Here is a 19411-nt window from a genome sequence, read left to right on the forward strand (position 1 = left end):
CGACAAAGACAACCAAAATTGTGGTGGGGGTAGCGGGTGCGGCTGAGTTGAGAGAACTATGACGATGAGGAACTAGGGACTATATATAGAAACTATCGTGGATGCTAACCCTAACTATTGAGATGGATATGGGCCCCACTCACATTACTATTTCTATTGGGCTTGAGCCTATTCCGAAGATGATGTAAAGGCCCATTTACTAGAAACTGCTCATTTAATTACTAGCAAGGCCCATTGATGCCGCGGATGACGTGCACCATGACGCCATACTCGCTACTACTATGGAGCGTGAGGTTGCCTTTCTTGAGCGTCTGATCGATGTGGTGTTCGAGGATGTTCTCCTGTAGTCACCGCCATTGCAGCTATAGTAGAGGATATCACCAAAGTCATTGTTGTCAAAAGATTGGACAGTTGTTGTGATGAGGTAGGATTTAGAGGGTAGGGGGATTTTAGGAGAAACAATGGTGATGGCTACGACGATGGCGAAGAACGTGGTTTCCATTTATGATCATAGTGGGTGAGTTGGTGGAGACAACACACAATTCAAGAGATTAACTAGAGATTTAAGATGTATATCCATATTTACCTGCTCTGATAGTTGTAGAGCGGCATTAGGAGGATCGACTTTATAGTGGATGGCGACGGGTGAGGATACATCGGCGGCGATAGGCACGAAGTTGTTGGCGATGCTACCCATGTTAGTGTTGGAGGAGCATCCACCAGTTGGGCGAAGAGGTGGCGAGGGCAGCATGGTTGCGATAAGCAGCAGCGATAGTGACGGTGAAGGTTGGATGGTGATAGGATACCAGCGATGGAGACAACCAGGATTGTGGTGGACGTAGCATGGTGCGGCTTAGTCGAGAGTACTTTGACGATGAGAAACTAGGGACTATATATAGAAACTATCGTGGATGCTAACCCTAACTATTGAGATGGATATGGGCCCCACTCACATCACTGTTTATATTGGGCTTGAGCCTATTCCCAAGAAGTTGTTAAGGCCCATTTACTAGAAATTGCTCATTTAATTAATAGCAAGGCCCATTGATACCGCAGATGACGTGCACCATGATGCCATACTCGGTACTACTGTGGAGCATGAGGTTGCCTTTCTTGAGTGTCTGGTCAATGTGGTGTTCGATGCTGTTCTCCTACAGTCACCGCCATTGCCGCTGTAGTAGAGGATGTCGCCAAAGTCCTTGTTGTCGAAAGATAGGACAGTTGTTGAGACGAGGTAGGATTTAGAGGGCAGGGGGATTTTAGGAGAAGCGACGGTGATGGCTACGACGAAGAAGAAGAGTGTGGTTACCACTTATGATCATAGTGGGTGGGTAAGTGGAGACAACACACAAATCAAGTAAATCTTCCCACACTCATAAGTAATGGCATAAATGATTGAGATATGCTAGCTTTGCTCACCAAAAGAAAAAACAAACTAAAAACATATTGGATTAACTAGAGATTTAAGATTTATGTCCATATTTACCTGCTCCGATAGTTGTAGACCGACATCAGCACGACCAGCTTTATAGTGGATGGCGACGGGCGAGGATACATCGGCGGTGACATTCACGAAGTTGTTGGCGACACTACCCATGTTAGTTTTGGAGGAGCATCCACTAGTTAGGCGAAGAGGTGGCGAGGGCACCATGGTTGCGATAAGCAGCGGCGATAGTGACGGTGACGGCTGGATGGTGATAGGATAGAGGCGACATAGACAACCAAAATTGTGGTGGGGGTAGCGGGGTGCGGCTGAGTTGAGAGAACTATGACGATGAGGAACTAGGGACTATATATAGAAACTATCGTGGATGCTAACCCTAACTATTGAGATGGATATGGGCCCCACTCACATTACTATTTCTATTGGGCTTGAGCCTATTCTGAAGAAGATGTAAAGGCCCATTTACTAGAAACTGCTCATTTAATTACTAGCAAGGCCCATTGATGCCGCGGATGACGTGCACCATGACACCATACTCGCTACTACTATGGAGCGTGAGGTTGCCTTTCTTGAGCGTCTGATCGATGTGGTGTTTGAGGATGTTGTCCTGTAGTCACCGCCATTGCAGCTATAGTAGAGGATATCACCAAAGTCCTTGTTGTCAAAAGATTGGACAGTTGTTGTGATGAGGTAGGATTTAGAGGGTAGGGGGATTTTAGGAGAAACAATGGTGATGGCTACGACGACGGCGAAGAACGTGGTTTCCATTTATGATCATAGTGGGTGAGTTGGTGGAGACAACACACAATTCAAGAGATTAACTAGAGATTTAAGATTTATATCCATATTTACCTGCTCTGATAGTTGTAGAGCAACATCAGGACGACCGACTTTATAGTGGATGGCGACGGGTGAGGATACATCGGCGGCGATAGGCACGAAGTTGTTGGCGATGCTACCCATGTTAGTGTTGGAGGAGCATCCACCAGTTGGGCGAAGAGGTGGCGAGGGCAGCATGGTTGCGATAAGCAGCGGCGATAGTGACGGTGATGGTTGGATGGTGATAGGATACTAGCGATAGAGACAACCAGGATTGCGGTGGACGTAGCGCGGTGCGGCTTAGTCGAGAGAACTCTAACGATGAGAAACTAGGGACTATATATAGAAACTATCATGGATGCTAACCCTAACTATTGAGATGGATATGGGCCCCACTCACATCACTGTTTCTATTAGGCTTGAGCCTATTCCCAAGAAGTTGTTAAGGCCCATTTACTAGAAATTGCTCATTTAATTAATAGCAAGGCCCATTGATACCACCGATGACGTGCACCATGATGCCATACTCGGTACTACTGTGGAGCATGAGGTTGCCTTTCTTGAGCGTCTGATCGATGTGGTGTTCGATGTTGTTCTCCTACAGTCACCGCCATTGCCGCTGTAGTAGAGGATGTCGCCAAAGTCCTTGTTGTCGAAAGATAGGAGGGTTGTTGAGACGAGGTAGGATTTAGAGGGCAGGGGGATTTCAGGAGAAGCGACGGTGATGGCTACGACGAAGAAGAAGAGTATGGTTACCATTTATGATCATAGTGGGTGGGTAAGTGGAGACAACACACAAATCAAGTAAATCTTCCCACACTCATAAGTAATGGCATAAATGATTGAGATATGCTAGCTTTGCTCACCAAAAGAAAAAACAAACTAAAAACATATTAGATTAACTAGAGATTTAAGATTTATGTCCATATTTACCTGCTCCGATAGTTGTAGACCGACATCAGCACGACCAGCTTTATAGTGGATGGCGACGGGCGAGGATACATCGGTGGCGACAGGCATGAAGTTGTTGGCGACACTACCCATGTTAGTGTTGGAGGAGCATCCACCAGTTAGGCGAAGAGGTGGCGAGGGCACCATGGTTGCTATAAGCAGCGGCGATAGTGACAGTGATGGCTGGATGGTGATAGGATAGCGGCGACAGAGACAACCAAAATTGTGGTGGGGGTAGCGGGGTGTGGCTGAGTTGAGAGAACTATGACGATGAGGAACTAGGGACTATATATAGAAACTATCGTGGATGCTAACCCTAACTATTGAGATGGATATGGGCCCCACTCACATCACTGTTTCTATTGGGCTTGAGCCTATTCCCAAAAAGTAAAGGCCCATTTTGCTAGAAATTGCTCACTTAATTACTAGCAAGGCCCATTGATGCCGCGGATGATGTGCACCATGACGCCATACTCGTTACTACTATGGAGCGTGAGGTTGCCTTTCTTGAGCGTCTGATCGATGTGGTGTTCGAGGTTGTTCTCCTACAGTCACCGCCATTGCCGCTATAGTAGAAGATGCCACCAAAGTCCTTGTTGTCAAAAGATAGGACGGTTGTTGAGACGAGGTAGGATTTAGAGGGTAGGAGGATTTCAGGAGAAGCAACGGTGATGGCTATGACAACGGCGAAGAGTGTGGTTTCCATTTCTGATCATAGTGGGTGGGTAGGTGGAGACAACACACAATTCAAGTGAATCTTCCCACACTCATAAGTAATGGCATAAATGATTGAGATATGCTAGCTTTGCTCACCAAAATAAAAAACAAACTAAAAACATATTAGATTAACTAGAGATTTAACATTTATGTCTATATTTACCTGCTTCGATTGGTGTAGAGCGACATTAGGATGACCAACTTTATACAGGATGGCGACGGGCGAGGATACATCATTGGTGACAAGCACAAAGTTGTTGGAGATGCTACCCATGTTAGTGTTGGAGGAGCATCCACCAGTTGGGCGAAGAGGTGGCGAGGGCACCATGGTTGCGATAAGCAGTAGCAACAGTGACAGCGACGGCTAGATGGTGATAGGATAGCAGCGATAGAGACAACCAGGATTGTGGTGGACGTAGCGCGGTGCAGCTGAGTTGAGAGTACTCTAATGATGAGGAACTGGGACTATATATAGAAACTATCGTGGATGCTAACCCTAACTATTGAGATGGATATGGGCCCTACTCACATTACGGTTTCTATTGGGCTTGAGCCTATTCCCAAGAAGATGTAAAGGCACATTTACTAGAAATTGCTCATTTAATTACTGGCAAGGCCCATTGATGCCGCGGATGACGTGCACCATGGCGCCATACTTGCTTCTACTATGGAGCATGAGGTTGCCTTTCTTGAGCGTCTGATCGATGTGGTGTTTGAGGCTGTTTTCCTACAGTCACCGCCATTGCTGCTGTAGTAGAGGATGTCGCCAAAGTCCATGTTGTCAAAAGATAGGACGGTTGTTGAGATGAGGTAGGATTTATAGGGTAGGGGGATTTCAGGAGAAGCAATGGTGATGGCTATGACAACGGCGAAGAGTGTGGTTTCCATTTATGATCATAGTGGGTGGGTAGGTGGAGACAACACACAATTCAAGTGAATCTTCCCACACTCATAAGTAATAGCATAAATGATTGAGATATGCTAGCTTTGCTCACCAAAATAAAAAACAAACTAAAAACATATTAGATTAATTAGAGATTTAAGATTTATGTCCATATTTACCTCCTTCGATAGTTGTAGAGCGACATCAAGATGATCGGCTTTATAATGGATGGCGACGGACGAGGATACATCGGTGGCGACAGGCATGAAGTTGTTGGCGATGCTAGCCATGTTAGTGTTGGAGGAGCATCCACTAGTTGGGCGAAGAGGTGGCGAGGGCACCATGGTTGCGATAAGCAGCAGCGATAGTGATGCAAACGGATGGATGGTGATAGGATAGCAGTGATAGAGACTAGCAGGATTGCGGTGTAGGTAGCGCAGTGCGTCTGAGTCGAGAGTACTCTAACGATGAGGAACTAGGGACTATATATAGAAACTATCGTGGATGCTAACCCTAACTTTTGAGATGGATATGGGCCCCACTCACATCACTATTTCTATTGGGCTTGAGCCTATTTCGAAGAAGATGTAAAGTCCCATTTACTAGAAACTGCTCATTTAATTACTAGCAAGGCCATTGATGCCGCGGATGACGTGCACCATGATGCCATACTCGCTACTACTATGGAGCATGAGGTTGTGTTTCTTGAGCGTCTGATCGATGTGGTGTTCGAGACTATTCTCCTACAGTCACCGCCATTGCCGCTATAGTAGAGGATATCACCAAAGTCCTTGTTGTCAAAAGATAGGACGGTTGTTGAGACGAGGTAGGATTTAGAGGGTAGGGGGATTTCAGGAGAAGCAACGGTGATGGCTACGACGACAGTGAAGAGTGTGGTTTCCATTTATGATCATAGTGGGTGGGTAGGTAGAGACAACACACAATTCAAGAGATTAACTAGACATTTAACATTTATGTCCATATTTACCTTCTTCGATAGTTGTAGAGCGGCATCAGGATGACCAGCTTTATAGTGGATGGCAATGGGCGAGGATACATTGGCGGCGACATGCACAAAGTTGTCGGCGATGCTACCCATGTTAGTGTTGGAGGAGCATCCACGAGTTGGGTGAAGAGGCGGCGAGGGCACCATGGTTGCGATAAGCAGCAATGACAGTGACAATGATGGCTGGATGGTGATAGGATAGTAGCGATAGAGACAACCAAAATTGCGGTGGAGGTAGCTCGGTGCGGCTGAGTCGAGAGTACTCTAATGATGAGGAACTAGGGACTATATATAGAGACTATCGTGGATGCTAACCCTAACTATTGTGATGGATATGGGCCCCACTCACATCACTGTTTCTGTTGGGCTTGAGCCTATTCCCAAGAAGATGCAAAGGCCCATTTAATAGAAATCGCTCATTTAATTACTAGCAAGGTCCATTGATGCCGCAGATGACATGCACCATGACGCCATACTCGCTACTACTATGGAGCATGAGGTTGCCTTTCTTAAGCATATGATCGATGTGGTGTTCGAGGCTTTTCTCCTACAGTCACTGCCATAGCTGCTATAGTAGAGGATGTCACCAAAGTCCTTGTTCTCAAAAGATAGGATGGTTGTTGACACGAGGCAGGATTTAGAGGGTACGGGGATTTTAGGAGAAGCGACGGCGATGGCTACGACGACGACGAAGAATGTGGTTTCCGTTTATGATCATAGTGTGTGGGTAGGTGGAGACAACACACAATTCAAGTGAATCTTCCCACACTCATAAGTAATGGCATAAATGATTTAGATATGCTAGCTTTGCTCACCAAAATAAAAAAAACAGACTAAAAACACATTATATTAACTAGAGATTTAATATTTATGTCCATATTTATCTGCTCCGATAGTTGTAGAGCGACGTCAGGACGACCAACTTTATAGTAGATGGCAACAGGCGAGGATACATCATCGGTGACTAGCATGAAGTTGTTGGAGACGCTACCCATGTTAGTGTTGGAGGAGCATCCACTAGTTGGGCGAAGAGGTGGTGAGGGCACCATGGTTGTGATAAGCAGCGTCGACAGTGATGGTGATGGCTAGATGGTGATAGGATAGCAGCGATAGAGACAACCATGATTGCGGTGGAGGTAATGCGGTGTGGCTGAGACGAGAGTACTCTAACGATGAGGAACTAGGGACTATATATAGATACTATCGTGGATTCTAACCCTATGTTGACGGTAGTTATCATCCATCATAAACTATCAATTTAACTTGAATAAATGTATAAACAGGATCACCAACATAGATTTAGGGGTTTAAACTGATAATTTCCACAAGTTTTGGTGAATCTATGTTTTTAGCAGGGTTTATCCAGAAAACTGTCAAAAGGGATCAAATCATCAAATGAAAAGACGCTTATCCGCAGCGAAAACTATCCCAGAAGGTTCCAGAAGACTCGGGAAGACACCACACCGAAGCGGAGGCTGAGGCGTTGACATGTGGGGCCGGCTGGCCCCACCTATAAGTCGGCCGGCCCCCTATCCCCACCTGGCAGTCCTTTCTTCGTACGTCGGTTCTCCACCGCCTTAAGGATTGCATCTACGCCGTTCTTTTAAGTCGGTTTGATCCGAGGGCTCAGGATTGACGCTCCAACCTATATAACCTACCCCTGCCCCCCTCCAGAGCATGCTGCCATAAGTCAAGAACAGACCAAAAATTAGGGTTTCTAGAGAGAAGAGAATAGAGCTCCAATTCTTCAAGGTTCTAGTATAGGTTAGCTAGCAAGGTTCGAGTAGAGTGTGGGCTATTGCTTAGGATTCCGGATCTGCTGTCTGGAGACTGGTATAGCCATTGTATCTCTAAATTTATGACTTTGTGCTACTTCAATATTATATTGCTATTTATTATGTTCCTAGTTTGCTATAGTTATATGCTTGATATAGTTGTGATTGATGATTAATTTATGCATATGTTCGCAAAGCTCTTAGCTCAGTACTCGAGTGAGTTAAGTGGTCAACACTATGTAAGCATGGTGCTTAGATATTGTTTGTCTGTGGATGCATTCTGCACTCTGGGTCATGTGGTAGATCGCGGATGTGACACTCCAGTTGAGTCCTTTCTAGTCCACTCCCCGTTTGTAGAACAAGTAGAATGCGGTTGCGAAGGGAGACAAGCTCTGTTCTTGATCTTCCATAGTAATGTTCCTTATGCATAGATCCAAAGTTAGTTATACTATAGATGAGAGTGTATATACTTGGGTGTACAAAAGACTTAGTAAATAAGGAATGACTTAGAAATCTTCTACTCTTAACGAATCTCCTGCTTAGCCATACTACATTTTATGAGTCTCTATTTCTATCTCTGGGATATCATTATTACCTTACACTTATTATTTATTTATCATTTGACCTATCCTTGCCATAGCATGAGAGTGGTTTTGTCATAAGTATATATATTTGCCAATACCTCTATGCCAACACAACTCCATAGCTCCCCCCTGTGGATAAAATATAAATAACGATACCTGGCATACTCCCAGGTGAAATGCTACAACGATATATTATCTGCGCGCTTGCGGATACTTTAATATATATATAATTTTCCTCTAAGTTTTCAAGTGTCATTTATAATTACCAACAACGCATTTCTGGCATCATGCTAGCGATGACAACTTAGTAAAGAGTGATGCTAAGAAATATCAACACCCTAACTATTGAGATGGATATGGGCCCCACTCACATCACTATTTGTATTGGGCTTGAGCCTATTCCCAAGAAGATGTAAAGGCCCATTTCTTGAAATTGCTCATTTAATTACTAGCAAGGGCCATTGATGTCGTGGATGACGTGCACCAAGATGCCATACTCGCTACTACTATGGAGCGTGAGGTTGCCTTTCTTGAGCGTCTGATAGATGTGGTCTTCGAGGCTATTCTCCTGCAGTCACCGCCATTGCCGCTATAGTAGAGGATGTCACCAAAGTCCTTGTTGTCAAGGTCCTTCGGAGTTGTTTGATCTGGGTGATGTTGGTGGCATGCACCATCCCAGGGGGTGAAGGCACCGGCAGTCCTGCACCATTTCAAGTAGAGGCTTGCGGTGGATGAGGATGCATAATGGAGTTGTTTGAACTGGTGATGTTGATGGCATGCACCATCCCAGGGGGGTGAAGGCACCGGCAGTCCTGCACCATTTCAAGGAGGGCGCGTGCTCGCTTCTTGGTATTGGGTGTATTGGATCTACCTGTTGTAGGTTCTTCTAACACCTACTCCTAGGACAAAGGAATGATATGATTAGGGATAGGGAGGTAGTTGTAGTGAGCTAGGATTTGATGGGGGGATTTTACGAGAAGCAATGGTGACAACAATGGAGGAAAGTGTGGTTTCCATTTATGAGCACAGTGGGTGCGTAGGTGGTGACAACACACAACTCAAGTGAATCTTCCTACACTCATAATTCATGGAATAAATGATTTAGATCTACTAGGTTTCACTGATCAAAATTCCAAAATAAACTAAAAACATATTAGATTAACTCGAGAATGTAATATTTATGTCCATATTTACTAGCTCCAATAGTTATAGAGGGACATCGGGAAGATCGACCTCATAGTGAATGTCAGCGAGCGAGGAGACATCGGTGACGACAGATACAAAGTTGTTGGAACGCTGCCCATGTTAGTGTTGGAAGGTCGTCCACCAGTTGGTCGAAGAGGTGGCGAGTGCACCATGGTTGCAATAAGAGATGCAGTAGTGATGACTGGATGGTGATAAGATAGTAGTGACAGAGACAACTAGGATTGTGGCAGAGGCGGAGGTGTGCGGCTAAGTCCTAGAGTAGTTCTAAGATGGGGAACTAGGGACTATATATAGAAATTGTCATGGATACTAACCCTAAATATTGAGATGGAACATGCCCTACTCACATCATTGTTTTTATTAAGTTTGGAATCTATTCCCAAGAAGATGTAAAAAGTCCCATTTACTAGCAAGTGCTCATTTAATTTCTAGGCTAGACCACCCCTACTTGTAACATAAGGATTTTACACTTTTCATGTAAGTTTTTATGAAAATATTTTATAAGAAAATCTTACTGGAGTATCATTATGCATACAATTTATTTGTACTGTTGACAAACAGAGGATCAAAGAGTTCATGGCACTTGAGGCAAGTAAGGAGTTCATAGCTCAAGGGTTAAATACCATTACATCTCATGGGATAATGAAATTGGAGAGCATGATGAAGTATTTTCTGACTCAGCATTGGAAAGAAATACCTTTATGTGCTCCCAAGTGTACAATCAAATGAATGTTATGTGGCTCCAAATTCCCAGTGCTTACCCAAGTCCTTCATAACGCCATCTTGATGTATGACTACATTGTACCTTCATTTACAAGAATATGGTAGTGAATTAAAATATTCCAAAATTGCAAACATTTAAACCATGGACCGGGGAGCACAAAGCCAAGGCAAGTAGCGGAAAAGGCATTGTGAGAGAATAGTCTCAAAGAAGGCAAACATGTGCCTATTTAAGAACACAAAGTTTCTCTCAACAACTATGAATGAACATTCTCCCTCATTAGGTACCATATCTCTAAGCGGTGAAAGTTAAGAATTGAGCAATATGGCTCCGATACCGATTGTAAGGACTAAATGACCCCAAGAGGAGGGGTGAATTGGGGCTTTGAAAATTAACTCTATGACCTTATAGAGGATGTCATAGGCGTAGACCTTGTTTGTGGCCTTGGTTGTGCACCTTGCAATTGATGCCACGGATGACGCACACAACGATGTCATACTCGCAGCTGTTATGCAGCGCGAGGTTGCCCTTCATCAACGTCTAGTTGGTGCGGTGCTCGAGGTTGTTGTGTGCACAATGGCCACTGCCACCGTTGTAGTAGAGGATGTCACCCAAGTCCTCATTGTCGAGGTACGCTTGGGAGTAGACGATGCTTGTGGTATGGGGACGCCCTTGCGATGAGGTGGGTGGAGACGTAGCTAATGACGGCCTATAGTTTGGTGTGCAGACTAACGGTCAATAGTTTGTTACGGTAGACAAAGGTATTGATAACGAGCATGGCAGGGATGTCACTAACGATACTAACCCCGCGGTAGAGGCACTTGCCGGTGGAGAGCATACCACTGTAGGTGCTACTATATGCGGAGTTTCTACTGGTGTTGTTGGAGTTGGAGAGCTCCTACAGCTAGTAGGTGTGTGTTGCATACAAGGATGCAGTAATAGAGTTGCTGGATTGGGGTGATGTTGGTGACACGCACCATCCTAGAGAGGGGGAGCTGACTGTCCCACACCATTTCAGGGAGGGGCATGCTCGCTTCTTGGTGTTGGACGGATTGTATCTGCATACTCCTGGTTCTTCTGATACCTCCTGCTCCTATTGCGGAGATAAAAAATAATATGATCAGGGATAGGAAGGTAGTTGCGGCAAGCTAGGATTTGATGAGAAATTTTAGGAGAAGCAGTGGTGACGACGATGGTGGAGAGTGCGGTCTCCATTTATGAGCATAGTGGGTGGGTAGGTGGAGACAAAACACAACTCAAGTGAATCTTCCCACACTCACAAGTCATGGCATAAATGATTGAGATCTGCTAGGTTTCGCTCACCAAAATTACAAAACTAAAACATATTGGATTAACTTGAGAATTTAGGATTTATGCCCATATTTACCTGCTTTGATAGTTGTAGAGGGACATCAGGAAGATCGACCACATAGTGGATGGTGACAGATGAGGAGGCATTGTGACTATGGGTGCGAAGGCTTTGGTGGTGTTGCCCATGTCATTGGCGAGGAGCCATCCACCACTTGGGAAGAGAGGTGGCAAGGGCACCATGGTGGTTGCATTAAGCAATGGCAGTGGTGATGGGTAGGATGATGATAGGATAGTAGCGACAGAGCCAACTAGGATTGCAATGGAGGTGACGATGTGCCACTGAATCAGGGAGTACTTCAAAGAGGAGGAATTAGGGACTATAAAGAAATCGCCATGGATGCTAACCGTAGCTATTGAGATGAATACATATGCCCCCCTCATGTCACTATTTTTATTGGGCTTGGAACATATTCCCAAGAAGATGTAAAGGGCCATATACTAGCAAGTGGTAGTTTAATTTCTAGGCTTTGGATCTGCTCCTATTTGTAACATAAGGATTTTACACACTAAGTTTTCACTACCCAACAAACTTTTTCTACGATGACAAGAAAAGTACAAAAAACTTTATTAGACACGACTTCGCATGGTGGTTACCGTCAAGGATCAGCCGTCGGGGTCTGACTCTCATGGAAAGTCAATCTTCCATGATGGTTATAAGACATGCCACAGTGTGTGCGATGCTTAAAAAAATTTTATCCTACCAGCTGTACCGGTGTCTGAACTCCTGCTTAAGCCACAACGTGGGTACCGTGGCTATCCACATGCGTGGACCCCAGCCACACCCCCTTTCCCCTTCCTTCTCATTCGTTTCAAGCGCGAGTCCGGCCAGCCGCAGTCACCGAGGTCACCTCCCATCGCATTTTTTTATGTTTGAGGCATCGGTGAACCTACTTGACCCGGTGCCCTGTTTTTCTGGCAACTCGGCATCGGCCATAATGTTAGGCATCGATGCTTGGAGAGGAGAGAGAGTGTTTGGGCACCGGCATTTTGCAACATTGTGGCTAGTCTAAGCGTCGAGGAATAATTTTTGGAACGGTTCTATTCTTTACTGTTAGGGAAACATCCCTATCGGCTACTGCACCATCAACAAAGGTTTGAACCTTCAATGTTGGTTCTGTCTGAATCGTCAAGAAACATCTTTCTGTGTCGGTTTAAGCCGTCAGTGAGGCTTTGGTCTTTCCTATCGGTACCACCAAACTGTTAGGAAACCTTGATGTCTTCCTCGTCAGCCTAAAACCGTAAGTAAATTATGATGTCCTTTGTCACTCACATATTAATTAATTTAGCCATTAAAATTAATACCACATAAGAAAAAAACACACACAGACACGGACACACACACACCCTACACAACACGCACACGCACAATATTGACAAAAGGAGGGGGTGAAGTCACTACTCATTTCTCTAGTTGAAAGTAGACCTTAGTGCCCTTACAAGACATGTTGGATTGGAATTAAACAAGGAATTAAAGCAGAGAACTACACTTATATATTTCTAATGTCAACCTTGAGTTTGTTCATCCCCGTTCTCGCCGCCTTAGCAGCTTGTTTCTTCGAATTTTGTTTGTGATGGAAGGAAAGGAATAAATGAGCGAGTGTGTTCGACAAATTAAATCAAACCATGCATCTTGTTGCTGCTGCTGCTGCTGCTGCTAGCTGTGGTCGATGGAGTTGACAAGCAAGCACTCGATCGCCACCGTGCTGCAACAAAGCATGCATTGATCCACGGAAGTCCACAATAATGTGTAAATGGCCGGCCGGCGACAGCTTCCTATTTTTTTCTCAGGGTCAGGTAATTAATGGTCACACTCACACTGACACGTCTCGCCTAAAACGATGGACGCGCGCGGAAGAAGAAGAAGAAGAAGAACCTAGCGGCGGTGGCGGGCCGGGTCATGTCATGTCGTTGTCGTGGTCACCTGGAGCAAGACTTGTGTACGTACGAGTAGACTGACGTGAGTGTCGACAAGTTTGCAGGCACACCGTCCGTCACTGGCCTATCCGCCTACGGAGTAGTAGCTGACCATGAGAGCGGCCAGATGGTCGATGGCCCTCTAGCTGTAATCCCCCTGGTGGAGCGAGCGAGCATAGCAGCTAGCTGCCGCGCGGAGCTGTCCGCAACGTACTGGCGACTCGCATGGCGTGGCATCCATCCGGAATGCATGCATGCCAAGATGATAAGATAAGATAAGATAAGATGATTGCAGATTTGCAGTTGCAGCCGGAGAAGGAAGAAGCACCTTCAATTCTCAGTGTCCTGACCACTTTCGGGCGGTTGCATATATGCGATCCCATCCATCCTATTGCATGCGTTGCCAAAAGTAAAAGCCTCCCGTCCCGTCGATTTGGGAATTTGGCCGGCCGGCAGACTAAAAAGTCTCCACTGTGGCACTGCCGGAGAGCTACCCAGCTGACTGACACCTGCTTAGCCACCGCGCCGCCATCTCACTCGCGCAAACTGTCAAGTGTGCATATAACACACACACACACATCGCCGCTCCCTCCGTCCACAGTCTTCGGTTCAGCTTTATCATGGCCAGAGCCATGGCCGCGCATCACCACCACCGCGCCCGCACCCCGCCCCTCCTCCTCGCGATCCTCTTGGCGGCGGCAGCCGCGGCCTCCGTGGCCTCCGCCGCGCGAGACCTCGATGGCGCCAACCCGCTCCCGGCTGCACGAAACAGCAATCCCGATCCCAACTACTACGGCTACGGCGCCGTCCCGGGCGTCGGCGGCCCGGCGGGCAACGGAGGCGGATTCTACGGTGGGCCGGGATACGGGTCAGGCGTCGTCCCGCCCGGAGGGTTCGGCTTTGGCGGCGGCGGCGGGTGGGGCGCGGGGTACGGCGGCGGGTACGCGCACGGCGGCGTGGAGGTGCCGACGGTGGTGTGCCAGGACAAGGGCCCCTGCTACGGCAAGAAGGTGGCGTGCCCCAAGAGGTGCTTCTGGTCCTACAGCCGCTCCGGCAACGGCTACGGCGCCAGAGGCGGCGGCGGGTCCTGCACCATCGACTGCAAGGCCAAGTGCACCGCCACCTGCTGATCGATCGATCGAGTACGTGCTAGGTAGCTGCTCATGGCTCTCCTCGATGCATGCAGCATATATATACAGGACAGTGTGTGTTTTTACTAGAGATCGAGCCCCTTATTGTGTCAGATTAATCTCAGATATGTTTAAGAACTAGTACTACTTGTGACTTAATTACTGCATGTTGTTGGTACCTACAGTACGTATATATACGTATCCTTGTAAATAAGGCGATCATGCATGCATGATCGATGTTGTGTGCGCCGGCGGCCATGCAGTGTGCTTCGATCTATATTATTATATAGTATAAGTTTAATTAACGACTTTTGCAATGCAATTGAAGATGGAATTCATTTCGAATTGAAGCTTCAGTACATACATCTGGAAGGCTCCCTCCCGGTGTGTACAGCATTGATTCAGTTGAGGACATTCGCGCCAACAAGCTAGCTAGGCTGCCTTTACTTTTCCCGAGGAACCGGGTTTTCATTTCACATATGAGATGTCACATCCCCTTCTTTTTATCTCTTATTATATGCTGCGCTAGCTTGTTGCACCGGTTGTAGCGGCAGCAAGTGCACTTGAGGGGAGGCATTAGCTAAACCAGTCTTAATAGAAATTTTATGAGAGTTTTGTGAGCAGCAAACAAAGTAACCAACTTAACAAATATACATGTTGGCATGCATGGCACCATAAAAGATAAATGATCAATCATTATGAGGTGAAATGAGTTTCATGGGATAAAACTAGTCGTCTACGCTGGGACAATCCGCACTGAAACTCGTTATGAGTCCATCAACCCGTATTATCCCAGAATGGGCTAGGATTTCAGGAGACGTCATTAATCCTATAGAATCATAGATCTCAATTTTGATTTTGTCAGTCGGTTCTTTATCTTTAAGCTAAGTTAAAAGTTAATTTAAAGATAAAGAACCATAATATAGTGCCCCATATGTTTTTCTCTCTCATCTTCCTCTCTCTCTCTCACTGACACAAAGAGCTGCCGGAGCCAATAAAATTTTGCTTCACCGGCTCCTGCTGGCTGGCTATGTGAGAGGGAGACGAGAGAGGGAGCCGGAGCTGATCTCTACCAAAGGGGACCTCTGTAAAGCCTCCCGTCAATTTGGGCATTTGGCCGGCCGGCAGAATAAATGAATATACAAAGCAGGGGAAAAGGTGCTAGTGTGTGAGAGCGAGAAGGCACATCACATCAGGGCATCAGGCTTTGCTACATTACTACTACTGTATGTACTTAATTGTAGCTGTTGCTTAATTATGCTCCTGGCGGCTGGCGGACCTTCGTCCATCATCTTTTCTTCTGTGCCAATATCTTTCACTCATATGGAGAAGAATTTGATCTTGCATGTATGGATGATGGAACAGTAGACGCGAAATTAAGAGTGGCTGGCATCATGAATGATGTTTTTTACGACGATATGAATGATGTTTAATAACGTGACTATGGACATGTTTCTGCAATTCTGCTGACAATAATGTAAATTTCAGGTACTCCACCTATTCCCCGAGCTACGCCTATCCGGTACGTACGTACAGTACTCCCTCCGTCCAGGAAAGAATACAATTCTAGCACAGTGTCATGATTTAGTATCCTAAGTTCAATCAATTATAGATAAAAAAGTATCAGTATTTATGATATCAAATAAATATCATTGGAGTGCTGTGAAACGGATACTCAGGTGCCATTGCCATGCACGCCGTACTGATCCATCATCTGCATGTGTTGCAGAGCTACTACAACTACTACCAAACCCAGACCTACGATGGCTACCAGGGAGCCCAAGAGTTGACTACAATCCTCCAGCCTGTTCGGCGGCTGCAGAGCGACGACTACCTGCAGAGCTACTATGCTTACCCAGTGGCGGATCCACGGGGGGCTAGGGGGGCAGCAGCCCCCCTGTGAGAGTGATTTTCCTTTGTATTTATTGTAGAAAAAACGTGATTTCACCGTTAATCTTCGACATTTGTTCTAAATCTCTATTGATTAACCCCCCGAGGTGCTCATCTTGGCTCCGCTAATGCGCTTACCTGCAGAACTACCACGGTTACCTGCAGAGCTACGATCGCTACCAAGGAGCCCAACGCCAATATACTGTCCCCTGGGACCAACAACGCTATGGTGCTCCTTGGGCGGAGGCGTGACGGTCATCTCCCCAAGAAACTACACCTTTGGGGGGGGGGGGGGGGGGGGGGGGGGGGGGGACGACCCTTTATGGAGGGTGGAGGGGGACGACCCCTTGCAGGTGCCTTTGTAGGGGCTGAAGGGGGTTGGGGACGAGCCAAAAGAGACTCGAGAGGAGGCACCATTATAGAGGTGACGACTGAACATCACTATAAGCGTCATTATGGAGATGTCGCAACAATGGAGCGAGAAATGCGATCACATATTAGTATATAGAATAGAAGGTGCATGGTTAGTAAGGGTAATTTTATACAAAGGTCATTACATAGTAATTTGGGGTAATAAGTGGAGGTAACTTGGAACATAGTCTGAACCTGCTCAAGCACTAATGTTGACCAGTTTCGTTGGCCTTCAACATAGCTAGCGTTCACAGTACAGTTTGCCTTCAACAACTCACAAACTGACCAGCTCTGTGGGCCTTCAACAACTCACAGACTGACCAGTTCTGTTGGCCTTCAACAACTGACAGTCTCACTAGTTCAGTTGGCCTTCAACATTAGCGCCTTTAGTCTATCAGGTCCTCCTGAGACGATGATCCTATCTTCATACTCTTGTACATGGTCTGGGGTATTGAAGAGGAAAGTAAGCATAACCATTTTTTTTTTCGAAATATCCGTTGCCGGCTTTCATTGACAAGAGGATAGCATAATAATTACAAGTGTTCCAGCGTGAGAAGCGCCCTTTTTCTGCATGGCGATCACGTTACAGTGAAGGCCTTGCCACCCCTACAGATTGTAAGCTCAATTTACATGAAGCTTGTAACAGCAAAGATTTAGTAAATAAATCATCATCTAAACTATGGCACAATTGGCCCAACTCCAAATACTTGCGCCGTCGATGGTAACACCTCTTCCAGACCTTCGTTCCCCGTGCGGATCCACACCTTAGCCGCGCGAAACTTGCTCAGATGATCTGCTGGTCCTGTTGAAAACACGATTGTTTCTTTCTTTCCAGATTTCCCATGCGGCTAGCATCACCATTGAACGTGCTCCATCTCTCCTGGTTCTCGGACCGTTGTTTGCCATCTGAACAAACCACTGGCCTAAGTCATTTTCCTGTCTCCAGTTTGCCGGCCTCACCGCTACTGTCGTAATCCATAAGCCCACCCTATATCCCAGACCGCTCTGGAGAAGCAGCATTCCTGGAACAGGTGCAAAACCTGACGGATTAGGATTCTATGGGTTCCCCACTGGGCCGGCTACTCGGAGGATTCCTGGACTGGCCCAAGGTTTGCTTGAAGACACGAAACAAGGTGGCGTGATCTCCAAATAATCAAGAACCGACCTAGTCGAACATTTAAAGAAAGTAGTCTCTGTAATAGAACTAGGACTCTCCAATTCTAACTGACTAGGACTAGAACAACTGCCCTACCCTCTGCTCTATATAAAGAGAGGCAAGCGGCACCCCTTTATACATCAATTCAATCATACAATCCAACACAAAGGCATCACGCTGAACTGGACGTAAAGGTTATTACTCGATTACGAGGGCCCGAAACAGTATAAATCGTTTGTCTTCGTGTTTTCCGCCGAGTTCTGCATACGTCAAAGCCCAACACTGTCCCAAGTAATCCCGTGACAGGTCGTTGGTCGTCAAACACCGACAAAACCGTCTCTAGGTTCCTTATGCACAAGGGGCAGAAATAATCATTTGGCCATCTCCTGATTTGTAGGTGTGCAACTGTCCAAATTCTGTTCTGGAGCATCAACCAAATGAAAAATCGACATTTCGGTGGTGCTTTCGTTCTCCAGGTGTTCTCAGCTGTCATAGATGTAGTCATTCCAACGAATTGTAGTTTATATGTGTTAGATGATGTAGCTTTCTCATGTGTGCGTCTAGGTTCATTTGGTAGTTATGGTGTATCCAGGTTGTTCCTAGATTGTAGCACAAATCTGTGTAGATAATTGTCACATGTGTAATTCTGTTGTAAACTGATCCTCCCCGAGGGCTTTTCCCATGCCTATTTAACACGAAGCCGAGTGCCTGGGGAGGGTGAAAGGATCAAGATGCCCAAGAGGGGGGGTTGAATTGGGCTAATTCTAAATTTTCTTGCAATAATCAAATCCTACGGATAGCCCAATTAACCCCTTGTGCCTAGAAAAAGTGTTTCTATCAAATCAACGCACAAAAAACTTGCAACCTATGTTCCAAACTTACTTTAGCAAAGCAATTCTATGAATGTAAAGACAAGTATTGAATTGCTCAAAGTAAATACTTAAAGTAAATGCTCAAAGTAAATGGAGAGAGGAACGCGGCGATGTTTTGCCGAGGTATCGGAGAGTCGCCACTCTCCACTAGTCCTCGTTGGAGCACCCGCGCAAGGGTGTAGCTCCCCCTTGATCCGCGCAAGGATCAAGTGCTCTCTACGGATTGATTCTTCGACACTCCGTCGCGGCGAATCACCCAAAACCGCTCACAACTTGAGTTGGGTCACCCACAAGCTCCACCGGATGATCACTAAGCTCCCAATCACCACCAAACCGTCTAGGTGATGGCGATCACCAAGAGTAACAAGCACGAACTCTCACTTGACCACGCGAAGCCTAATGAGAAGATGGATGCACACTTGTCTACTCTTGATTCACTAATGAGGTTTCACTCTTGGATTCTCAAATCATAAACACCTCACTAGGACCTTGCTCTTCTTGGCACTCACAAACGTGTTTCTCAGCTGTTGGAATGAGCAAAAGTAACTCCACTCACGAGTG

The 19411-nt window shown here is 46.1% G+C and overlaps 1 protein-coding gene across 1 annotated transcript; it reads left to right on the forward strand.

The window, feature by feature from the left end:
* The first annotated feature begins 13777 nt into the window (after positions 1–13777).
* Positions 13778–14688, forward strand: LOC136505863 (glycine-rich protein HC1-like). The gene has a single exon (XM_066500998.1). The coding sequence runs from the start codon at positions 14012–14014 to the stop codon at positions 14519–14521; it is 510 nt and encodes a 169-aa protein (XP_066357095.1). The 5' UTR covers positions 13778–14011; the 3' UTR covers positions 14522–14688.
* Positions 14689–19411: the final 4723 nt, after the last annotated feature.

The sequence above is a fragment of the Miscanthus floridulus genome, chromosome 14, assembly GCF_019320115.1.
Source record: "Miscanthus floridulus cultivar M001 chromosome 14, ASM1932011v1, whole genome shotgun sequence".
In the NCBI taxonomy this organism is placed as follows: Eukaryota; Viridiplantae; Streptophyta; class Magnoliopsida; order Poales; family Poaceae; genus Miscanthus; species Miscanthus floridulus.

Bases quoted from the DNA above. Each gene is read 5' to 3' on its own strand.
- LOC136505863 (XM_066500998.1), top strand. From the start codon at position 14,012: ATGGCCAGAGCCATGGCCGCGCATCACCACCACCGCGCCCGCACCCCG.